Source organism: Macrobrachium nipponense, chromosome 23 (genome assembly GCF_015104395.2).
Source record: "Macrobrachium nipponense isolate FS-2020 chromosome 23, ASM1510439v2, whole genome shotgun sequence".
Classification (NCBI taxonomy): Eukaryota; Metazoa; Arthropoda; class Malacostraca; order Decapoda; family Palaemonidae; genus Macrobrachium; species Macrobrachium nipponense.
In genome coordinates, this window is record NC_061090.1 from 22393508 (window position 1) to 22412442 (window position 18935).

At 34.7% G+C, this 18935-nt stretch overlaps 1 protein-coding gene across 3 annotated transcripts; it reads right to left on the bottom strand.

The window, feature by feature from the left end:
- Positions 1–3288: 3288 nt before the first annotated feature.
- Positions 3289–17215, bottom strand: LOC135199428 (uncharacterized). Of its 3 annotated transcripts, none has more exons than XM_064227463.1 (4): positions 17119–17215; positions 16185–16273; positions 5399–5513; positions 3289–4456 (listed from the first exon to the last, which is right to left on the bottom strand). In XM_064227463.1, the coding sequence occupies exons 2-4, from the start codon at positions 16206–16208 to the stop codon at positions 3948–3950; spliced, it is 648 nt and encodes a 215-aa protein (XP_064083533.1). In that variant the 5' UTR covers positions 16209–16273; positions 17119–17215; the 3' UTR covers positions 3289–3947. The 3 variants fall into 3 exon arrangements, with proteins under 3 accessions (XP_064083533.1, XP_064083541.1, XP_064083523.1); XM_064227471.1 differs by having other exon boundaries at positions 17161–17185; XM_064227453.1 differs by lacking the exons at positions 16185–16273; positions 17119–17215 and adding an exon at positions 5974–6131.
- Between the last annotated feature and the right edge of the window lie 1720 nt (positions 17216–18935).

The following is an 18935-nucleotide window of genomic DNA, read 5'->3' on the forward strand; positions in this document are numbered from 1 at the left end:
ATTTGTTTCAGGTGATTCAGAATCCAGTTCACGATATAATGTGGTTCGGATCCCACAATAAGCTGTAGGGCCCGTACCGAGGTAACCAATTGGTTCTTAGCCACGTAAAGATATCTAATCCTTCGGGCCAGCGGTCTGGTTAAACTAACGGTATACGTAACTTATCATAATCACTCAATCAATCCTCCAGGCGGGGTTCAGATAGGGACGCTAAGTCACGCCTACCCTCCTGTTTTTAAAGACAAACATTAGAAACATAAGACATAAATAATTTCTTGTGTACATTGGTACCGGAAGTAATTACGGAACTTATCAGTAAGTGGACGATAAATTGATATGAAAAAGATTATGTTTACATTAACATGACAGGAAATTACATCGAGGAATTACACTGAAATTACATCAGCTGTTGAGAGTGATTTTTAAAGCTTTCAAATTCAGAGGCTCAGAACCAGACTACAAACATTGGATTTTGTTTGTCTGAGTGTCTGTCTGCCTGTTTCTCGTTCACTGAGATTTGTTTTTTTCTTTAAGTTTTGATTTTATCTCTCCCTCTCTGTCTGTCTCTCTCTCTCTGTCCTATACTCAAATCTCTCCCTTTTCTTTATGTGTTCACAGGAAATTTGACATATCTCTCTCTCCCTCCCTTTCCCTCTCTCTCCCTCCCTTGCTCTCTCTCTCCCTCCCTTTCTCTCTCTCTCTCCCTTTCTCTCTCTCTCTTTCTCGCCAGGACTATACTCAAATTTATCTTTCTGTCCTTTACATTGCACAAAAAGAATTTAATCTCTCCTCTTTACTTAGTTCAGTTCACTAATTCACGGCAAATTTTATCTCTCTGCTAAGGTATTTCCGTTTTACTTTTTTCCTCGTACAAGTGTCATGCAGTACTCGGCAACCTTCAGCCTAAATAAACATTCACCTGAACTATGATTAAGAAACCTCTCTTTCCAACAATTTAGGTGATGAATGACGTAACCACGGCTTTAATATGCTAGAGGCGTAGTACTATATATTTTAAAAAAGTATTGTGTACTCATACATCACATCTATTTCTTTCTTGCTTTGTTTATCAATTTATGTGTATGTTTACTTGCCATTTGTTTATATGGTGTTTTTACGTTGCATGGAACCAGTGGTTATTCAGCAACGGGACCAACAGCTTAACCTGACTTCCGAACCACCTCGGGAGTGAACTTCTATCACCAGAAATACACATCTCTCACACCTGAATGAAATGCCCGAGAATCGAACTTGCGGTCACCGAGGTGGCAGATCAAGACCATACCTATCACGCCACCACTTGCATTTTGTGATTTCATCTTTACAAAGAGGCTTCAGTCATTGCACTAATAATATTGATGTAGTGTTCTGTGAGGTCACAAGGCGTACTCTTCCTTCCTTCCTTCCTTTTTATTTATTCATTTATTCAATTGCTCTATATCTATTGCTATTATTCATGAAGCGACCTCAATCACTGTACTGTCAACAAGATCGTAAATTGATGTATAGCGTCCCTGTGACGTCACAGTGCCTTGCTCTTAGGCTCGTAATTTTTTCTTTCTTTTATTTTACAATTATTTATTCGTTCGTGCTTGATAAAAAGTACACAATACATCAAGCGACGGAAGAATACATTGTCTTTCTTATAGATTACATATGTATTCTTATCTCGATGTGCTTGTAAAATGGGATATAGTTTGAACTTGGCTGTAGCGTTTATCTACACTTTTTTTTCATTAGTATGAAAAAAAATATGCATACATACATTACATACATATAATATATATTTGTACGTATGTATATATAATATATATTATTATATATATATAATATATATATATATACATACGTATAAATATATATTATATGTATGTAATTCATATATGCATATTCTTTTTCATAATAATGAAAAAAGTGTATATATATATATATATATATATATATATATATATATATATATATATATATATATATATATATATATATATACACCGCCTTTTCTGTAACTTTTCTCAGTCATTACGTACCTGAAGAGAGAGACAGTGGTCTCTGAAATATAGTACTTACTTTTTATATTTTGGCTCCTTTTATTAGATAGAACTCTGTTGTAACAGAACATTTTTACCTTTAAGGCATAACAGAGGTTGTTCTCAAGGTTAATTAGTTTATTTTTTCATCAAGACTAATATAAGTTTCTTAATGTGAGAATAAACACACGTTCATGAATTTCCTTGTTAGGGCGAACCAGATTTTTTTCTTTCTGTTTATGTAGACTGTGATAGACCCTGATTCTTGTTCAATTTAGACTTAATTGTTTTTCTGTTCTTGAGGGCAATAAGACCTTTTTAAGTTTTTGCTCTTAATGCTATCTAGGGTATTTTTGTAGGTTAATTGGAGTTTTCTTAATGTTTATGATTTTTGTTGAGACAAAATCTTAAAAGATTTTAACTGTGGGTGCAATTTTTACTATTCTAATTCTTAAAATAAATTTGATATGATGTTTTGCTTGCTTAAACGGACCACACAATGAGAAGTACTTTTTCATTGACGCCAAGAAAAGCTACAATAGAAAACAATGAAAAACAAGGCAGATCGTTATTAAAATGCTAAAATCGACACGTCATTCTACAAAGGTTTATTGGATGCCATAAAACTGATAAGGGAAAGCATTTGATATTTCATGATCGTTTGATTAACTTTGTGGTTTTTTATGGAAAAAAATTATGTTCCGGGACGAAGGGAGCTGTCTTATCAAACGAGTCTAGCTAGTAAAGGTGTTAAGATGAAGTGTTAAGATAGTTCTGGTAATAAGTTTATGACTTCTTTGGGTGGGTGCGCTTTGCTGAGTAACCACGACACGCATATATATATATATATATATATTATATATATATATATATAGATATATATATATATATTCACACACACATATATGTATATATCTACATTAAGCTACAAATGTCCTTTAATATCCAAATCGCTCTACCTCTGAATTAATATATTTTCATATATGTTAACCGTAGGGGAATTTTTTAGTTGATAATAATTTCGTCCTCTCGTGGGTTCGAACCAGCGCCCAGCGGACTGAGGAGAAATCAGGACTTCAGTGAGTTATCGACTCGGCCAAGAAGTGTGAATGTGTGTGTGTGTGTGTGATGTACAGTAGTATATGGCTTATTGCGTGTGGTTCGGGTCTGACGCGCTGCTAGTGAGCTTTCTTTGAGTACGAATGAAATAGCTAGTAGGGCTGTACACATTTTCTGCGTAGGGGTTCAGTAAAACAGCCTATTTTCCAAATTCACTTTAAAATGAAGGTTTTCAAATATTCAAAAGAGTAAAAATGATCTAAAACTAGACACCTTAAAATTCTAATAGAGAGAAAACTCAAACATAAATTGTTCATGAATGTTATGGTAAATCAAGATCAGACGTTTAATCTTAAGAAATAAATAATGCGGTAAGAAATATCACAGACAACAGAATATTTGGGTATTAGAACTATATGCTAATCGCCATCACCTCTTAATATATAACAAAATTAGTTATTCACTTAAAAACATCTTTGATTGTCGGGCATTTTTGATTGTCGGGATCACCATCCATGGTATGCGTCTACCGTAGGCATTCGTTTATCACTTTATTGAGAATCTTTTTGTGTTACCAGCTCTAGATTTCGAATTTGAGATAAATCGTCTAAAGCTGATTCATTTTTTCGTCAAGTCGACAGAAGTAAACTTCAATCAAAGTTTATTGTAGTGTCTGACACCCTTGTTTCACAAGGCCTACATTGGTCTACCGTATCACGATGATAACTTCAATGAACGCCATATTGGAAAGTGTCGGGTACTATCATAGAACGTACAAAGGACACAGATTTATCTGCTTCGTACATTCACCTGCCTCAGGAGTTTATGCACAATTCCTTCAGCGTCCTTTGGGTTTGTTCTTCACCACTTCTGCACTTCGTCATAGCTTGGCAATCCCTCGTCAACGTCATCTGGTACGAGGGCGCAACTTCCCGATCGCCCTCTAGACCCAACCGAAACCGACGTCCACTGAGAGGCGGACCTCCCTCTATTTTGGGAACTTCCCAGTGGCGGAGCACTTGCAAGGGACACTGTAGAAACTGTAGAATGTCTGTTTAATTCAAAAGATGGCGCCACAGCGGGCAAGCTGATCCTGGAAGTTTTAAACTCAACGTCCATCGTCCATAGGCGAGGGATGCTCCCGTGCTTGGCTTCTCCAGGAGGCTTCTGGTTGAGCGTCTTCTCGAGTTCATCTCGTATTTGCTCCGGACTCGTTTCGATGTATTCCTTCCGCCAGGTGTGCCGGTACTCCGGGGGAGGGTCCCGGGTCGAGGGAGCCTCTCCCCCACCACCAACTGTGTCCCCAGAACTGCTTTGATGTGTCCATGCCAAGAAGATGCTGAGTGGTAATGTGATGAACAGTATCAAAACTGCAAAAAACAAGATGTTGAAATAAGGTTAATACATAGGCCTATCGTAAAGATAAGCAAACTATCTACCTAGCTGTCAATACACACACACATACATATATGTATGGTACAGATAGATATATAGACAGATATGTATGAATAAATAATATGCATCGGCCTATGTTAATTCGTGTATAAACATATTGACGTAATTGTCTTAAAATGCAACAGAAAAAACAAGTGCTTTAACATTAGCCGGATTTAAAGGAGTTTGTTTTTATTTGTCCAGGTAAAGGGGGGGACAGAAAAGAAACAGTCGCCCCCCAAGATGAGAATGGGGGGGACACTGTTGCATCAATATTTAAAAGAATAAGTAAAACAAAGAAAATAAAATAGTTAATTTTAAAAATAGCAATGCAGCGTTAAGTGTCATTTTGAACGTCACTTCTACTTTACAAAAAACTCAAGATTATTATTCCCCACTTATGAAATCACTTATAATGCCACAAAGAAAAGTAAGTGGCTTTAATTCACTCCCACTTAAAAAGCCATAAAGTAACATTCACCATACTATTTACCCTCACTTCAAAAACTTATTTAAAAGTTAATTAAGTAAATCAATATTAGTTAATTAATTAAAAAGAATCAATTAAACGTCAGCCATATCCGCTCACCTACCAGTAATTCCTTTTTTTATTAAGCGATTAATTAATTGAATTAAATAAGTAATGAATTAATTGATGCCAGTCACATTCACTTAACTTCCATTAAATAATTAATCAATTAATTAAACGTCTGTCACATTCACTCAAATCTCATTAATTAATGTCTCAGTTAATTAGTTAACTAAGTAAGTTAACTGATCAATTATTCAATTAAATTCCAACCACATCCACTCGTTTCCCATGAACTAATTAGTTGAATAAATAATTTATTAATTAGACGCCAATCACAGCCACTCACCTCCAGTAACAACGGTTATCAAGCCATTCACGGTGTATCCGAAGTTGATGAAGGACAGTATCCCGCCGAAGATGACACCGATGGCGATCATCATGATCACGGCTATAAAACATCTCTGAAAAAAAAAAAAAAAAAAAAAAAAAAAAATTAGCCAGTCTTTTCGGGATGAGGTTGCCACCCCTACGTCGTCGTCCCTTTCCCAACCGCTGAGTGTCGTCATAGGTCCTAGCGCTTGGAGTTTGGCCTGAATTATCTATTCCGTTTCATAACACGCTAAGCTTTGGTCACCCAGGGCCCCATAAAGGATTTTTCAGTAAGTAATCAATGCTAGTTTCCATTTGTGTGTGTGTGTGAAGAAGAAGAAGAAGAAGAAGGAGAGAGAGAGCAGATTACGCGCAATGCGCACAACCATCTCAGATTTAATTTAGCCACAAAAATTCCAAACTATATATCAGCAACACAGGTTTACTTCTGTTAAACATAATTTTGATTCAGTTCACTGAAAAACATCAAAGATCAGAAAATAATAATAATAATAAAAATAAATCAAAAGAGAGAGAGAACAAAAATCTTACGTCTGCAAAAGCCACTCCCTGCATAATTCCGTGTTACGTTGAATAAGACTTCGCCGGTAAATTCGCAGTTTTGCAATGCGGATTTAAAAAACAGCAAAGATGGTTGGTACTACGGTTCTATCCTTCCGGGTTGGCGTCTCAGGCGCGAATAAAACGGTTGGTTATGTCTTTGTCCTTTTTCAAGGGAGCCGTTTATCTCGCGAGTAGGTAAGCCTCACTGATAAGAATAACGTGGGGGGATTACACTCTATTTTTTTTTAAATTGCATCGAACTGATAAGATACACACACACACACACACACACACACACACACACACACATATATATATATATATATATATATATATATATATATATATTTATTTATATATATCTTTTCTCCCTGAATGTGTCGGTAGGTATGGCATCACATAATATAATGGTTTTTTGTTAGTGATATTATTATTATTATTATTATTATTATTATTATTATCATCCAAAGTCTACTATACACATTCACGAATGTATAAAGACATAAGCTTCCAAAATAAGTGTGGGTAATAATAATAATAATAATAATAATAATAATAATAATAATAATAATAATAATAATAATAATATAAACTTCCAACATCTCAAGTTAATTCAGTATATTAGGGTCACCGATAACGCGGTAAATGTCGCAGTATACTGACCACCATTATTATCTATAAAAGTTTGCGACGAAGTTCTACCTGGAACAACTCAACGATAATGAAAGATAAAGCAATTTTTGAGAATGTCCCCGCTCGTCATTCAAAGACGAAAAAATGTAAACGAACTTAACGTCATCGTAAGTTTTGAGATAATAAGTCTAAAGTTGTTATCGATTCGAAGTTTATTTTGCTCTTCACTTGTCTCATTTATTCTCTACTCGCAATGTGTATAGAACAGTTTCTTTATCAGGGTTGCCACAGATAAATAATAATAATAATAATAATAATAATAATAATAATAATAATAATAATAATGGTGAAGAAATCCACGATAATGTCAGCGTGAATATATTTATATACATCTACGCTATCATTCTGGATTTCTTCACTATTTCAGTGACTCATGCAACCATGAGTCATGAGATTTTTGTAGATAATAATAATAATAATAATAATAATAATAATAATAATAATAATAATAATAACTGAGTATGAAAACTGTTCGCAAATACATAAGAAGTTTCTACGCCCTAGGCTAGTGCAGGATTAATGAGGTAATACACCAATCATGGGATAGTTCACGCGAGGGTCAGTGAGTCTTCGAGATAAATGTCTCTTCTCCCTGTGCTTTCCATTATCAGAAACTTGCACCGGCATGCAGTTGAGTCAGGGTGGGGAACCGTTGGTGATAGCCTGAAGTATAGTACCAGCAGGTACCTTCCGGCAGCTACTGGTTACTTGGCAAGCCCTGATTCTAGGCTATGCCTTCTTCCAGCTAATGGTCTGGTTACATTACAAACAGAGGATCACACATAACAAAAAGAAGAAGAAGAAAAAAAGTTGTAGGCCACTGCGATTGGCATTTGCTTTACTGGAGATGAACATTTAACCCAGGAAGAGAGAGAGAGAGAGAGAGATTCTCTCAACATCATTACTGAACACACCCCGTAATCGTCTGGCATTGAAACTGGACCTGTTTTTAAAGCTTTGTTTCGACTAGTAGCTTTAGAGCGCAAGAGCCCGTGCTGGCAGGAAGCAAGCTAATTAAACTCTAGATTTTCATAAACAATGGACTCGGTAACGCATTTCCTGATGTTGATACGTGATATTGGTGGGCAGCTGATAAGATAAGTAAGGATTCTTTCGAAGAATTCTGAGCTCGCTAGATCCCGGTCACGAGTCTGTCTTTTACGTCAGCAAATTTCTAGGTAAATTGGGAAGATATGAGCGTCCACGAATGGTCCCTGGTAATGATCCTATATATATATATATATATATATATATATATATATATATATATATATATATGCTTTCATAAAGTGTAAATATTAATATGTACATATGTCATGTCATTACTGACTAACATACAAGAACAGAAACCCAGATCTTATGAATTTTATGGAACTTCTAGAGCCAGGAGTCATATGGTTGGTTACCAAACCGTTATCAGAATTTTATCAGATTTTAGCGAATTTCCTACATCAAAACTACTAGTGCGCATTGATGACAAAGGTCGCGAGGTATTACTCTGGTCTACGACTCTACGTGACTGCAAGAATAATATATATATATATATATATATATATATATATATATATATATATATATATATATATATATATAAACACTGCCATCCATTTTTGGGAAGTACGGACGAATAACCGGAGTGGAGCCGTTGCTACTACCACAGTTGTCAGCTCACGTTCGCTAGGATGGCCCCTAAGCCTACCGTAAACTGTAAATTATCAACTTATATAGAAAATGGGGCTAGTAATTCCATCCATGAAGAACCGGGAGGGTTTACTCTACTTATATGTCACCTCCTTCCACGGCAAGATGTTTGCTGAAAAATTATAGTACTACGGTTAGATGCATTTTCGCGGGCTTTCTCCTTATGCACGATTAGACCTGCAACGGTCACAGTTCAAAGTTACCTTTAATCTGTGACTAATGTTCGGTATTCACAGTTTGAGGTTGCATAGACCACAAATGGGAGGGAAAATGGCTTCCCCCGAATTTTATTGAGGTTCTTGACCTCCGAATGGAAGAGGAAAACTGGTTTCCCCTTAATTTTATTGCCGAGTAAAAGAAAAATAATGTAAATGGAATATAGTAAAATATTGTCATTGAATCTATTTCATGTTAAGAGACGCGTACATCTTACATACTCAACTGCGCATGGTTAAAGTAATCTTAGTCTTTTAGTTAAGTGGAAGCCAAGGAACGAGGCACGCATATGAACGACACTGGAACAATTGCAAATGGCGTTTTGTTCCTCACAAATGCAGGTCCCCTGTGTTATACTGGTGGGTCTTTTAGCGAACACCGTCAAGGGCTTGCAAGCACAACAAAGCTACAGGCTCGTTAGAAAATTTGTAAATGTATAATCCAAAAGGAGGTTCTAGACGAGCAATAAACTGCGCATGCGCATTGCGATGTCTCCCTTTTTGAAGGCAGTTGCAGTTTCAGTCACTTGAGTCACTTTACCTCGAACCGGTTGTGGTTAAGAGTTTGTGGTTCTGATTTTTACTAGTTTGTGTATGTTTTTCTGAACTGCTGTATTAGCCAACGGTTGAAGTATCACGAAAGGAATGAAATGCTATAGAGATTTTTATGGAAGGATTTTTTTACATTAAAAGAATGCTTACAAGAGGATAAGGGGAGAAGAAGACGCTGTCTACGTTTTTTCAAGTTCGAAAACGAAGCAGAAGTATGAACATACTGTAATGAAACGTCAAGATGAAGGAATATGAAGAAGTGGTAATGGGTCGAACTCCTAAAATATGATTATACTTGAAATCATAGTGAAGGTTTCAAGATTCACCGCCAAACCCGTAGTCATGACTGTGGCGAATAGGCCTAGGCCTATTCAGCTCCTGTACTTTGTGAACAAGTAAGTGTCTGGTATATGTGTATGTTTATTGACTTATTTATCTATTTTTTAAATTTTATTTATCGTTTTTCAAGTACCTTGAAAAACTATATATTTAATTCGGTTGTGTTTGTTTAACAGCGATATCTGGTGAAATAGCCTAACCTTAGTCTAGGCCTACCCGACAACTATAGGCTATAACCTCCCAGTTGGAAATGACCATATCAGTTTTCCGTATTCCATTCAAAATAACTTTGGTAAGTTGAGTGATGATTGTAGGCTTGAACCGCCAAGAGGAATTTCAATAATTTAGGCGACTTGTTTGATGATGAAAATTCGCCAGGCGTTAAAATGACGTCGTTTACATTTTGTTCATTGAGAGTAGTCCTTCGTTCCTCCCATGATCAGAGGTTAGGTTTTTCCTTCTCCCAGCTGTGGGCTTAATTATGACTTTACGGAAAGTTAATTGGTATGTAATTGCTTAGACATGTACGAAAAAGTATGTTAGGCCTATACAAGGGCCATTAAGAACCAACTGTACATGCAGTAATTTATTTTATAAGTAAAAAAAAATATGAAAAATATTTGGAGTTGCAGTTTATACAATTTTTCCAAGTAGTTCTAAGCATATTAACTAATGCCATCGAGAAAAAACAGGATATTGCCCATTTCATAAAGTAATATACCCTACTTGATTTTCGAGTTTTAACTTTTTTTTTTTTTTTTTTTTTTCAACCATGATGCAAGTTTTCGTGTCACAATAAAATCATTAGGCCAATATTGCTTACGAGACAGAACAACTGATAAGTGATAACGATATCTCACAGTTTAATATGAAGGATATGGGTTATTTGAAAAAGAACACGGCTCTACATGGAAACTATGGTACACAGTTTATGCGCGCCACTGTATCAGGAACGAAATATCATTTTTTTTTTTTAATCGGGGAATTCACAAATGTAGTTTTTCGGTATCTTGTAACATTGCGTTCAGTGTGAAAAGCGTCTCGTTACGCTAGACTCTAGAGTATTGCCTTGAACGACAGGAGTAATTGTACAATGGCAAAGTTTGTAATTCTTTGTAAAACTTTACGTTATTACGAGTAGACTAGCTACCAGGTACATAATTTACTGCCTAGGATAAAAGAGAGAATGGAAATTATATATACACACATATATATATATACATACCATATATATATATATATATATATATATATATATATATATATATATATATAATATATGTATATGTATGTATGTATGTATGTATGTATGTATGATAAATAATAATGCCAAGACCAGGAAGATCATTCTTTAATTTACGAGGTTTCGAGGTTTAAAACCTCATCTTCAGGGTGAAAAAATGACAAGGGTGAGAAATCACTAAAAAATACATTAAAATGAAGTGTCTTACTAAAAGCTTCAGTAAAAACACAAAATGAAACGAACATCACATACAAACTTAAAGTTAAAAATTACGAAAAAACTAAAACAAACGCAACACATACAAAAACAAATAAAAACAAGATGAAAGGTAAACACATACAAAAACAGAAATAAATATACAAAAACAGAAATAAATACAAGATGAAAGGTAAACAAACTACCACATTCAAAAATAAAATGGCTAAAGACCCACTTTGTGTACCTACTATGAAACTATAAGATAGCTAGTTGAATACCGGACGAGTTGGTCAATTCCGGTTTCATCCTCTTAATAAACAGCGACTCTGAAATTAAAAGGTCCAGTCTATTTGAGCAAAAAGACAGTACTCTAAAATCCAGGTGAGTGAAAGGATGGTCCTCAGCTAATCTGTGTTCCCTTATGGCAGAAGGTGGTGGTTTAGAAAGAGGAAACCTAGTTTTACAGAAAGACCTCTGTGTTCCAAAATTCTGTGTCTAAGCCAGCGGGAACTGGATCCCTTGTATGGCAGACCACACGGCGCGAACAGGTAAACAAGTAAACGACACTCGAATTAAGGTCCGCAGGAAGAGCAGGCTTCTCCCTCAAAAGTGATCTTACAGTAAAAGGGTTAGTAAAAACAAATCTGAAACTAACTTGAGGAAAACTATGCTTAAGTATTTCTTGTAACTTTTTTCGTACCAAGTAGCTACTATGACCAAGGAAAGGCAATTTAATGTACTTTACATCTTTACTAGCAGTACTGTACACCGGTCTGGGACAAAATTTCTCATCTAGAAAATTTTTCAGAACTTTGTAAAAAGCAAATACGGGATAAGAATTTTCGGAAAAATAATTCTGGAGGAAGACCATGTCTTGATGAAATAAATTAAAACCACAACAAACATTAAGCACTATTTATCATAGTACGTATTGAATTGAGTTTATACAACTTTGGTGAAAAACTAAGATAATTCAATCCCAAGGCAGTAAAAGTACTTTTCCTATAAACGGAAGTCTCAAATTAACCTCTATTTCTGTGTACCTGAACATCTCAAAATGACAACATATTATCCTGTTCTGTCTCGCAAGTAAAAGAAATATTAGGATGACGAGAATTAAAATATTAAAAAAATAAATCCACGTGTGAACGTTCCTTAAACACAAGGAGTGTGTCATCCACGTACCTACGATAATACAAGGGTTTGAAAGCAACAGGGCATTCAGACATCTAAATCTTTTCACAATAACCCATGAAGCAATCTGCATATAAAGGTCCAAGGGAATTTCCCATAGCAACTCCATCTATTTGATTATATAATTTACCATCAAAAGTAAAAATGCCATCAGTTGTAGCCAATTGTAATAATTTTCGCAAATCTACTTTACTAAGTCCAAAAGTTGTTATGTTGTTTTCACATATATTATTAGGAATAATGCCAGTTGTTTCTTTTAATGGGGTATTTGTGAAAGGAGAGGTTACATCAAAACTAGCCATTACAACATCTTGGTTAAAATCGAAAGAACACAATTCTTTGACAAACCTGGAAGAATTTGGGACATTAAACTCACTAAAAGGTAGAGGTTTTTTTAACTGGAACCAGAAACTTTGACAGATAACAGCTAAAAGTGCCAATTGAGGATATAATGGGTCTCATTGGGTTTCCTATTTTATGAAACTTATGTAGACCATACATATAAGCGGGCTTTGACCCTGAAGCAAATAAATTACTATATGTAACTTCCCCAATCTTATCTCTCAAACATCTTAACATCCTATTTAATTTGTCTTCTAATTTCAAAATGTGACTCGCAATATCTACATTTAACATCCTAAAATTTGTATTGTCAGAGTATTTCATTCATTTTATCTAAATAATCAGACCTGTTCATCAATACAACACCCCTACCTTTATCTGGCTTTGTAATAACAATACTATCATCGTTCTTAATATTACGTAGAACATTGATTCTGTCTTTAACTGATTGTCACCCTCCTTTTTACGATTAAAATTTTTAAGTCTCATTTGCAATTACAGAAAGTTTGTTAAAAATTTAAATAAGGGTTTCACTACCACAAATGTCACAGTTTTTTTTAAGAAACTGTGACATTTGTGAAAACCAAATAACAACTTTTGGACTTAGTAAAGTAGATTTGCGAAAATTATTACAATTGGCTACAACTGATGCCACTTTTACTTTTGATGGTAAATTATATAATCAAATAGATAGAATTGCTATGGGAAATTTCCTTGGATCTATATATGCAGATTGCTTCATGGGTTATTGTGAAAAGATTTGGATGTCTGAATGCCCTGTTGCTTTCAAACCCTTGTATTATCGTAGGTACGTGGATGACACACTCCTTGTGTTTAGGGAACGTTCACACGTGGATTTATTTTTTGAATATTTTAATTCTCGTCATCCTAATATTTCTTTTACTTGTGAGACAGAACAGGATATGTTGTCATTTTTAGATGATCAGGTACACAGAAATAGAGGTAAATTTGAGACTTCCGTTTATATGAAAAGTACTTTTACTGGCTTGGGATTGAATTATCTTTGTTTTTCACCAAAGTTGTATAAACTCAATTCAATACGTACTATGATAAATAGTGCTTAATGTTTGTTGGGATTTTAATATATTCTCAAGACATGGTCTTCCTCCAGAATTATTTTTCCGAAAATTCTTATCCCGTATTTGTTTTTTACAAAGTTCTGAAAAAATTTTTTGATGAGAAATTTTGTCCCAGACCGGTGTACAGTACTGCTAGTAAAGATGTAAAGTACATTAAATTGCCTTTCCTTGGTCAAGTTAGTTTCAGATTTGTTTTTACTAACCTTTTTGCTGTAGGATCACTTTTGAGGGAGAAGCCTGCTCTTCCTGTGGACCTTAATTCGAGTATCGTTTACTTGTTTACTTGTTCGCAGTGTGGTCTGCGATATGTGGGATCCAGTTACCGCTGGCTTAGACACAAAATTTTGGAACACAGAGATCTTTCTGTTAGAACTAGGTTTCCTCTTTCTAAACCACCTTTTTCTGCCATAAGGGAACACAGTTTAGCGCTAGACCTTCCTTTCACTCACCTGGATTTTAGAGTACTGTCTTTTTGCTCAAATAGACTGTACCTTTTAATTTCAGAGTCGCTGTTTATTAAGAGGATGAAACCGGAATTGAACAACAACTTGTCCGGTATCCAACTAGCTATCATATAGTTTCATCGTAGGTACACAAAGTGAGTCGTTAGCCATTTTGTTTTTGAGTGTGGTAGTTTGTTTACCTTACATCTTATTTTTATTTCTGTTTTTGTATATGTTGCGTTTGTTTTAGTTTTTTCGTAATTTTTAGTTTTAGTTTGTATGTGATGTTCGTTTTATTTTGTTTTTACTGAAGCTTTTAGTAAGACAATTCATTTGAATGTAATTTTTAGTGATTTCTCATCCTTGTCAATTTTTCAGCCTGAAGATGAGGTTTTAAACCTCGAAAGCTCGTAAAATAAAGAATGTTCTTCTTGGTCTTGGCATTATTATTTATCATCAAGCTAAGATTTCCAAGTAGCCTTCCAATTACTAAGACTATATATATATATATATATATATATATATATATATATATATATATATATATATATATATATATATATATATATTAGGTTAGACTTTTTGCTATAGAATGAAGCCAAAACTGCTCGGTATACTGTTATCACAAGTTATAACTATTTTCCCAGTACTATTAAAAATAACTTATATCTGTTTTGCCGGTATTCGGGTTGTCATGGATTCTGAGTTTCTGTTGTCGATGGTGGTTGGGCCTATTAATGGCTTGCTCTAGTCCTATTTTTTTGTCTTTCTTCTCAATGTTCGTCTGTTGTGACATCTTGTCCGGTGGTTCGGTAGGTGGAAGAAAGCCTGATTTATGCCTTTTTGTGAAGCTGGCTTATCACGAACATTTCATTAACGAGAATGTGAGGATATCGAAGAACAAATTATAGAAACCTGCACAAAAATTTAATGACGCTAAGAATCATCAGACACCGCTTTGTTCCTCACAAGATTTATTTTATAATATAATATGTATATGTATGTATATGTATATGTATATATATAATTATATATATATATATATATATATATATATATATATATATATTATTGTGACAGAATTAACGACAAGTTAGACATACCTGTTATGAATAGGTATGTAGTTAGAAGTATTTTAGTTACGAGTAACAAATGTACAGTAATGTCGTTGCTGGAGTCTACTGCATTCGTAATTCAGATTGTAATGCATGTTATTTCGCGAAATTGGTAGAGGGTTTGAAATCGGAATCTGTGAATGAATTAGGACATCAGTTTTCTGCAAAATTAGCGTATTGTTTAAGGGTAGGACGTAGTGGAGGTTTTGACAGAAACATAGCGTGTATGTGTATGTGTTTGGGTGTGTATATATAATAGTATATATAGTGTACATAGAGAGAGTTAGATATATTATGCTGAGCCCAACCGCAGCCCACCCTTGGAAAGAGCAATTAGCCAAGTATGAGCGTGGAGGTGTGCTGCAGGGCTCACCTCACGTTTGCTTGGTCCAGGGATCTATCCTGGCCTGCCCCTGTCACAAGTCCACTCAGCTTCACTCAGCTCTGCTTGAGTTAAGTTAAAAAATATATATATAAAAAGGGAAGGATTTTCATTGACTTGCAAACTGCTACTGTCAGGCCTTGATATAAAAAGTTAAGTATGACTTAGTTTTACCAGACCACTGAGCTGATTAACAGCTCTCCTAGGGCTGGCCCGAAAGATTAGATATTTTTACGTGGCTAGGACCCAATTAGTCACCTAGCAATGGGACCTACAGCTTATTGTGGAATCCGAACCATATATCGAGAAATGAATTTCTATCACCAGAAATAAATTCCTCCGATTCCACGTTGGCCGAGCCGAGAATCGAACTTCGGGCCACCGGATTGGTAGCCGAGCGCGAAAACCACTCGTCCAACGAGGAACTAGGCCTTGATTCAACCTTAATTTAAACTCGTCTAGGACATAAAGTAGAAAAAAATTGCACTTGTTGGCATTTAGGGGAAAGAGCCCCAGAGATCTTTTTGAAATAATAAAAAAATGGTAAAAAGTCATAAATCTCTTCATCTTATTTGATTCTTGAAGCTTGTTGTAAATAATATTGAAAAATGCAGGAACTTAAACAAGTAATCGCCGTAATTTAATGTAGTAGCAAATAAAACTAAAAGAGTATTTTACTTACTTTATTGAAGCTTGCTGAAGCCATCTTGTTGTTATGTTGTTAATTTTTGGTCTCTTTCCGAGTTTGTAAATGTAAGTGCCAGTGCAGATCTAAAATGAATTGAAATTTCGAAAGTCTTGTTCAGCGTATATTAATAAATTCAGGATTATATATATATATATATATATATATATATATATATATATATATATATATAGTGAAAATTGAAGGCGGTTCTATCAACCAGTAAACATCAGTCGATACAAGGTGAAGGACAATCCTTTATTCCCATTATATGTACTTTTATTGTCTTGAAACGTCGCGACAATAAAAGTACATATAATGGGAATAAAGGATTGTCCTTCACCTTGTATCGACTGATATATATATATATATATATATATATATATATATATATATATATATTATATATATGCCGTTTGTTTAACAGATTTCTCACACCCAAACGTCGTCAAACGTTCGTTGACTCACGTGTTACACATGAGGCTTCAAAATTTTCAGGACTTAAAAACGTTGTTTTCTTTTTTCATTAACGTACATATACCGATAAATAAGTAGTGTACTCCCTCAAAACTATGAAACTGGGAAACGTCGTTTCGATTTTTTTAAAAATTATTATTTGAAATTGTGACTTTCACAAGGAAATTATGAAGCTAGAAACTCGGTAGCGATGCAGCTGAAACTCCAAAGTTTGAACCTAATTCCACCAAAAGAACTTCAAAATTCCCACTGAAAATTACTTATTGACCAGACGATTTCAATTTTCATTCTTGAGTTTGATTTGTAAGTTACGGGCACGCAAAAAGATATCGAAAACTCAAATAATAATAATAATAAAAAAAAGTATTTGGTTTTCGAGGAATTTTTCTTTCCTTGATTCAACTTATCAGAATTTGTGTTCACAAAGCATCCTAACACTTATTGAAGATAAGACCTTCTTGTGGTTGCTCAGGATTTGGAAGTTGCGTCGGAAAACCTTTCAAGAATGATATATGTTGAAAATGTATTTGTCGTCCGCCACAGAGTGAAATCCATACTGAGTCGTAGTTTCGTTAACAACAATCATCTGGACGAGGTGATGGACTGGCGTGTTCGAAAACCTGCAACTTGTCCTAGGCCACCATCTGAAAACTTGATACGATGAAGATAGACTATATAGCATTAATTCATAAACTTCATAAATTTATGGATAAATCGTGAAATGATTTGATATGTATGAAATGTTATATAAACGTTTTGAAAGTACATTGATGTTTTCTGATGTTTTGTCGTTCGAACGCGGAATTCTTGGATTTCTTTATCGTGGAGCTTAATCTTCTGGTAGAGGAGTTTTCCCCGTAATCGTGTTTTGTTACCAGACACTGTGTAGTGCCCATGTTATTTATTTGCGTTGTATTTTATTATAATCACTTTGACGCGTGATTTCTATATCTAATACAGGGAAAGGTGAGACAGAGTTATGTGTGTTAGGACTTGATGTTGGATGGTGATGTGACGACGTTTTTTCTCTAGTAAGTCACTTTTTTCGTTTTTTATTGTCTTACGGGCTTATGTTATTTGGGCGAAGTTTTTATTTTTGATGTTGTATCTTTACTTTGTAGGCCATGTACTTGCAAGAACAGAAGAGATTACTGTCCACTTTGTTTATCTTGTACTGTCTCTTTGTGGACAAATTTGTACTAATAATTGTATGTTTTTGTCAATAAAATAATTAACTAAGTCGTGACCGAGCTTTGGGTTAATTGCAAGGCCATCTCCAGAAACTCCAGAAGACTTGTACACAGTGGTATAAATTCTCTCTCTCTCTCTCTCTCTCTCTCTCTCTCTCTCTCTCCATGTATAGTATATATATATATATATATATATATATATATATATATATATATATATATATATATATATATATATATATATATATATATTATATATAATGTGTGTGAGTGTGTACAACTGAATTACGAAAATATGGAATGTGATGAATATATATAAATATACAAAATCCACGAAGGTAAGAGAAACAATGGAGTTCTGCAAGGCCTTTCGACTGCTTGACCTTTGCTAAGGTCAAGTTATGTATACATAGTCACGGGGTGGCTTTCAGCCAAAGAAAGAACATTAATCACTGTCACATTCATATATGAATGCTGAATCGTGGATAAACTTCATATTCAGCACTAGCTATACTCTGTTTTTTTTCATCTGTCCATCCGCCTGTGGTGTTTTTGTATGGTAACACTGGGTCCCGGGCTTTAGATAGTTACATTCAGCTTACATTCAACGATTATAATAAGATCCTATTTCGAATATTAAAGGTGTAATTCGCATACAGTAAATTATTAAAACACTTTTCAGTTGCAAATGTACACCCAGATATCCTTTTATTTACCTAAAACTTACAAATAGCGTAACTATCTAAAGCCCGGGACGCAGTGTTACCATACAAAAACACCACAGGCAGATAGACAGATGAAAAAAAAACAGAGTATAGTTCATACACCCGGTCCCCTCCGTATTCACTCTCTGCCTAATTTTTATAACACTTTAGATGATTAAGGATATCCCATGGTCTACTGGCTATCAGACCAGTCTACCCAAATTTAAATGGATACCACCACCTGCTTTGGAAAATAAATAAAAAATTCGCTGTGCTGGCAACCTCTGGCAACCTCATTCCTATTGGCAGAGAAGTCAAGATGTGTATCCCTTTCGACGCTACATCCTTCACAGAGAATAGGCTTATGGTAATAAATA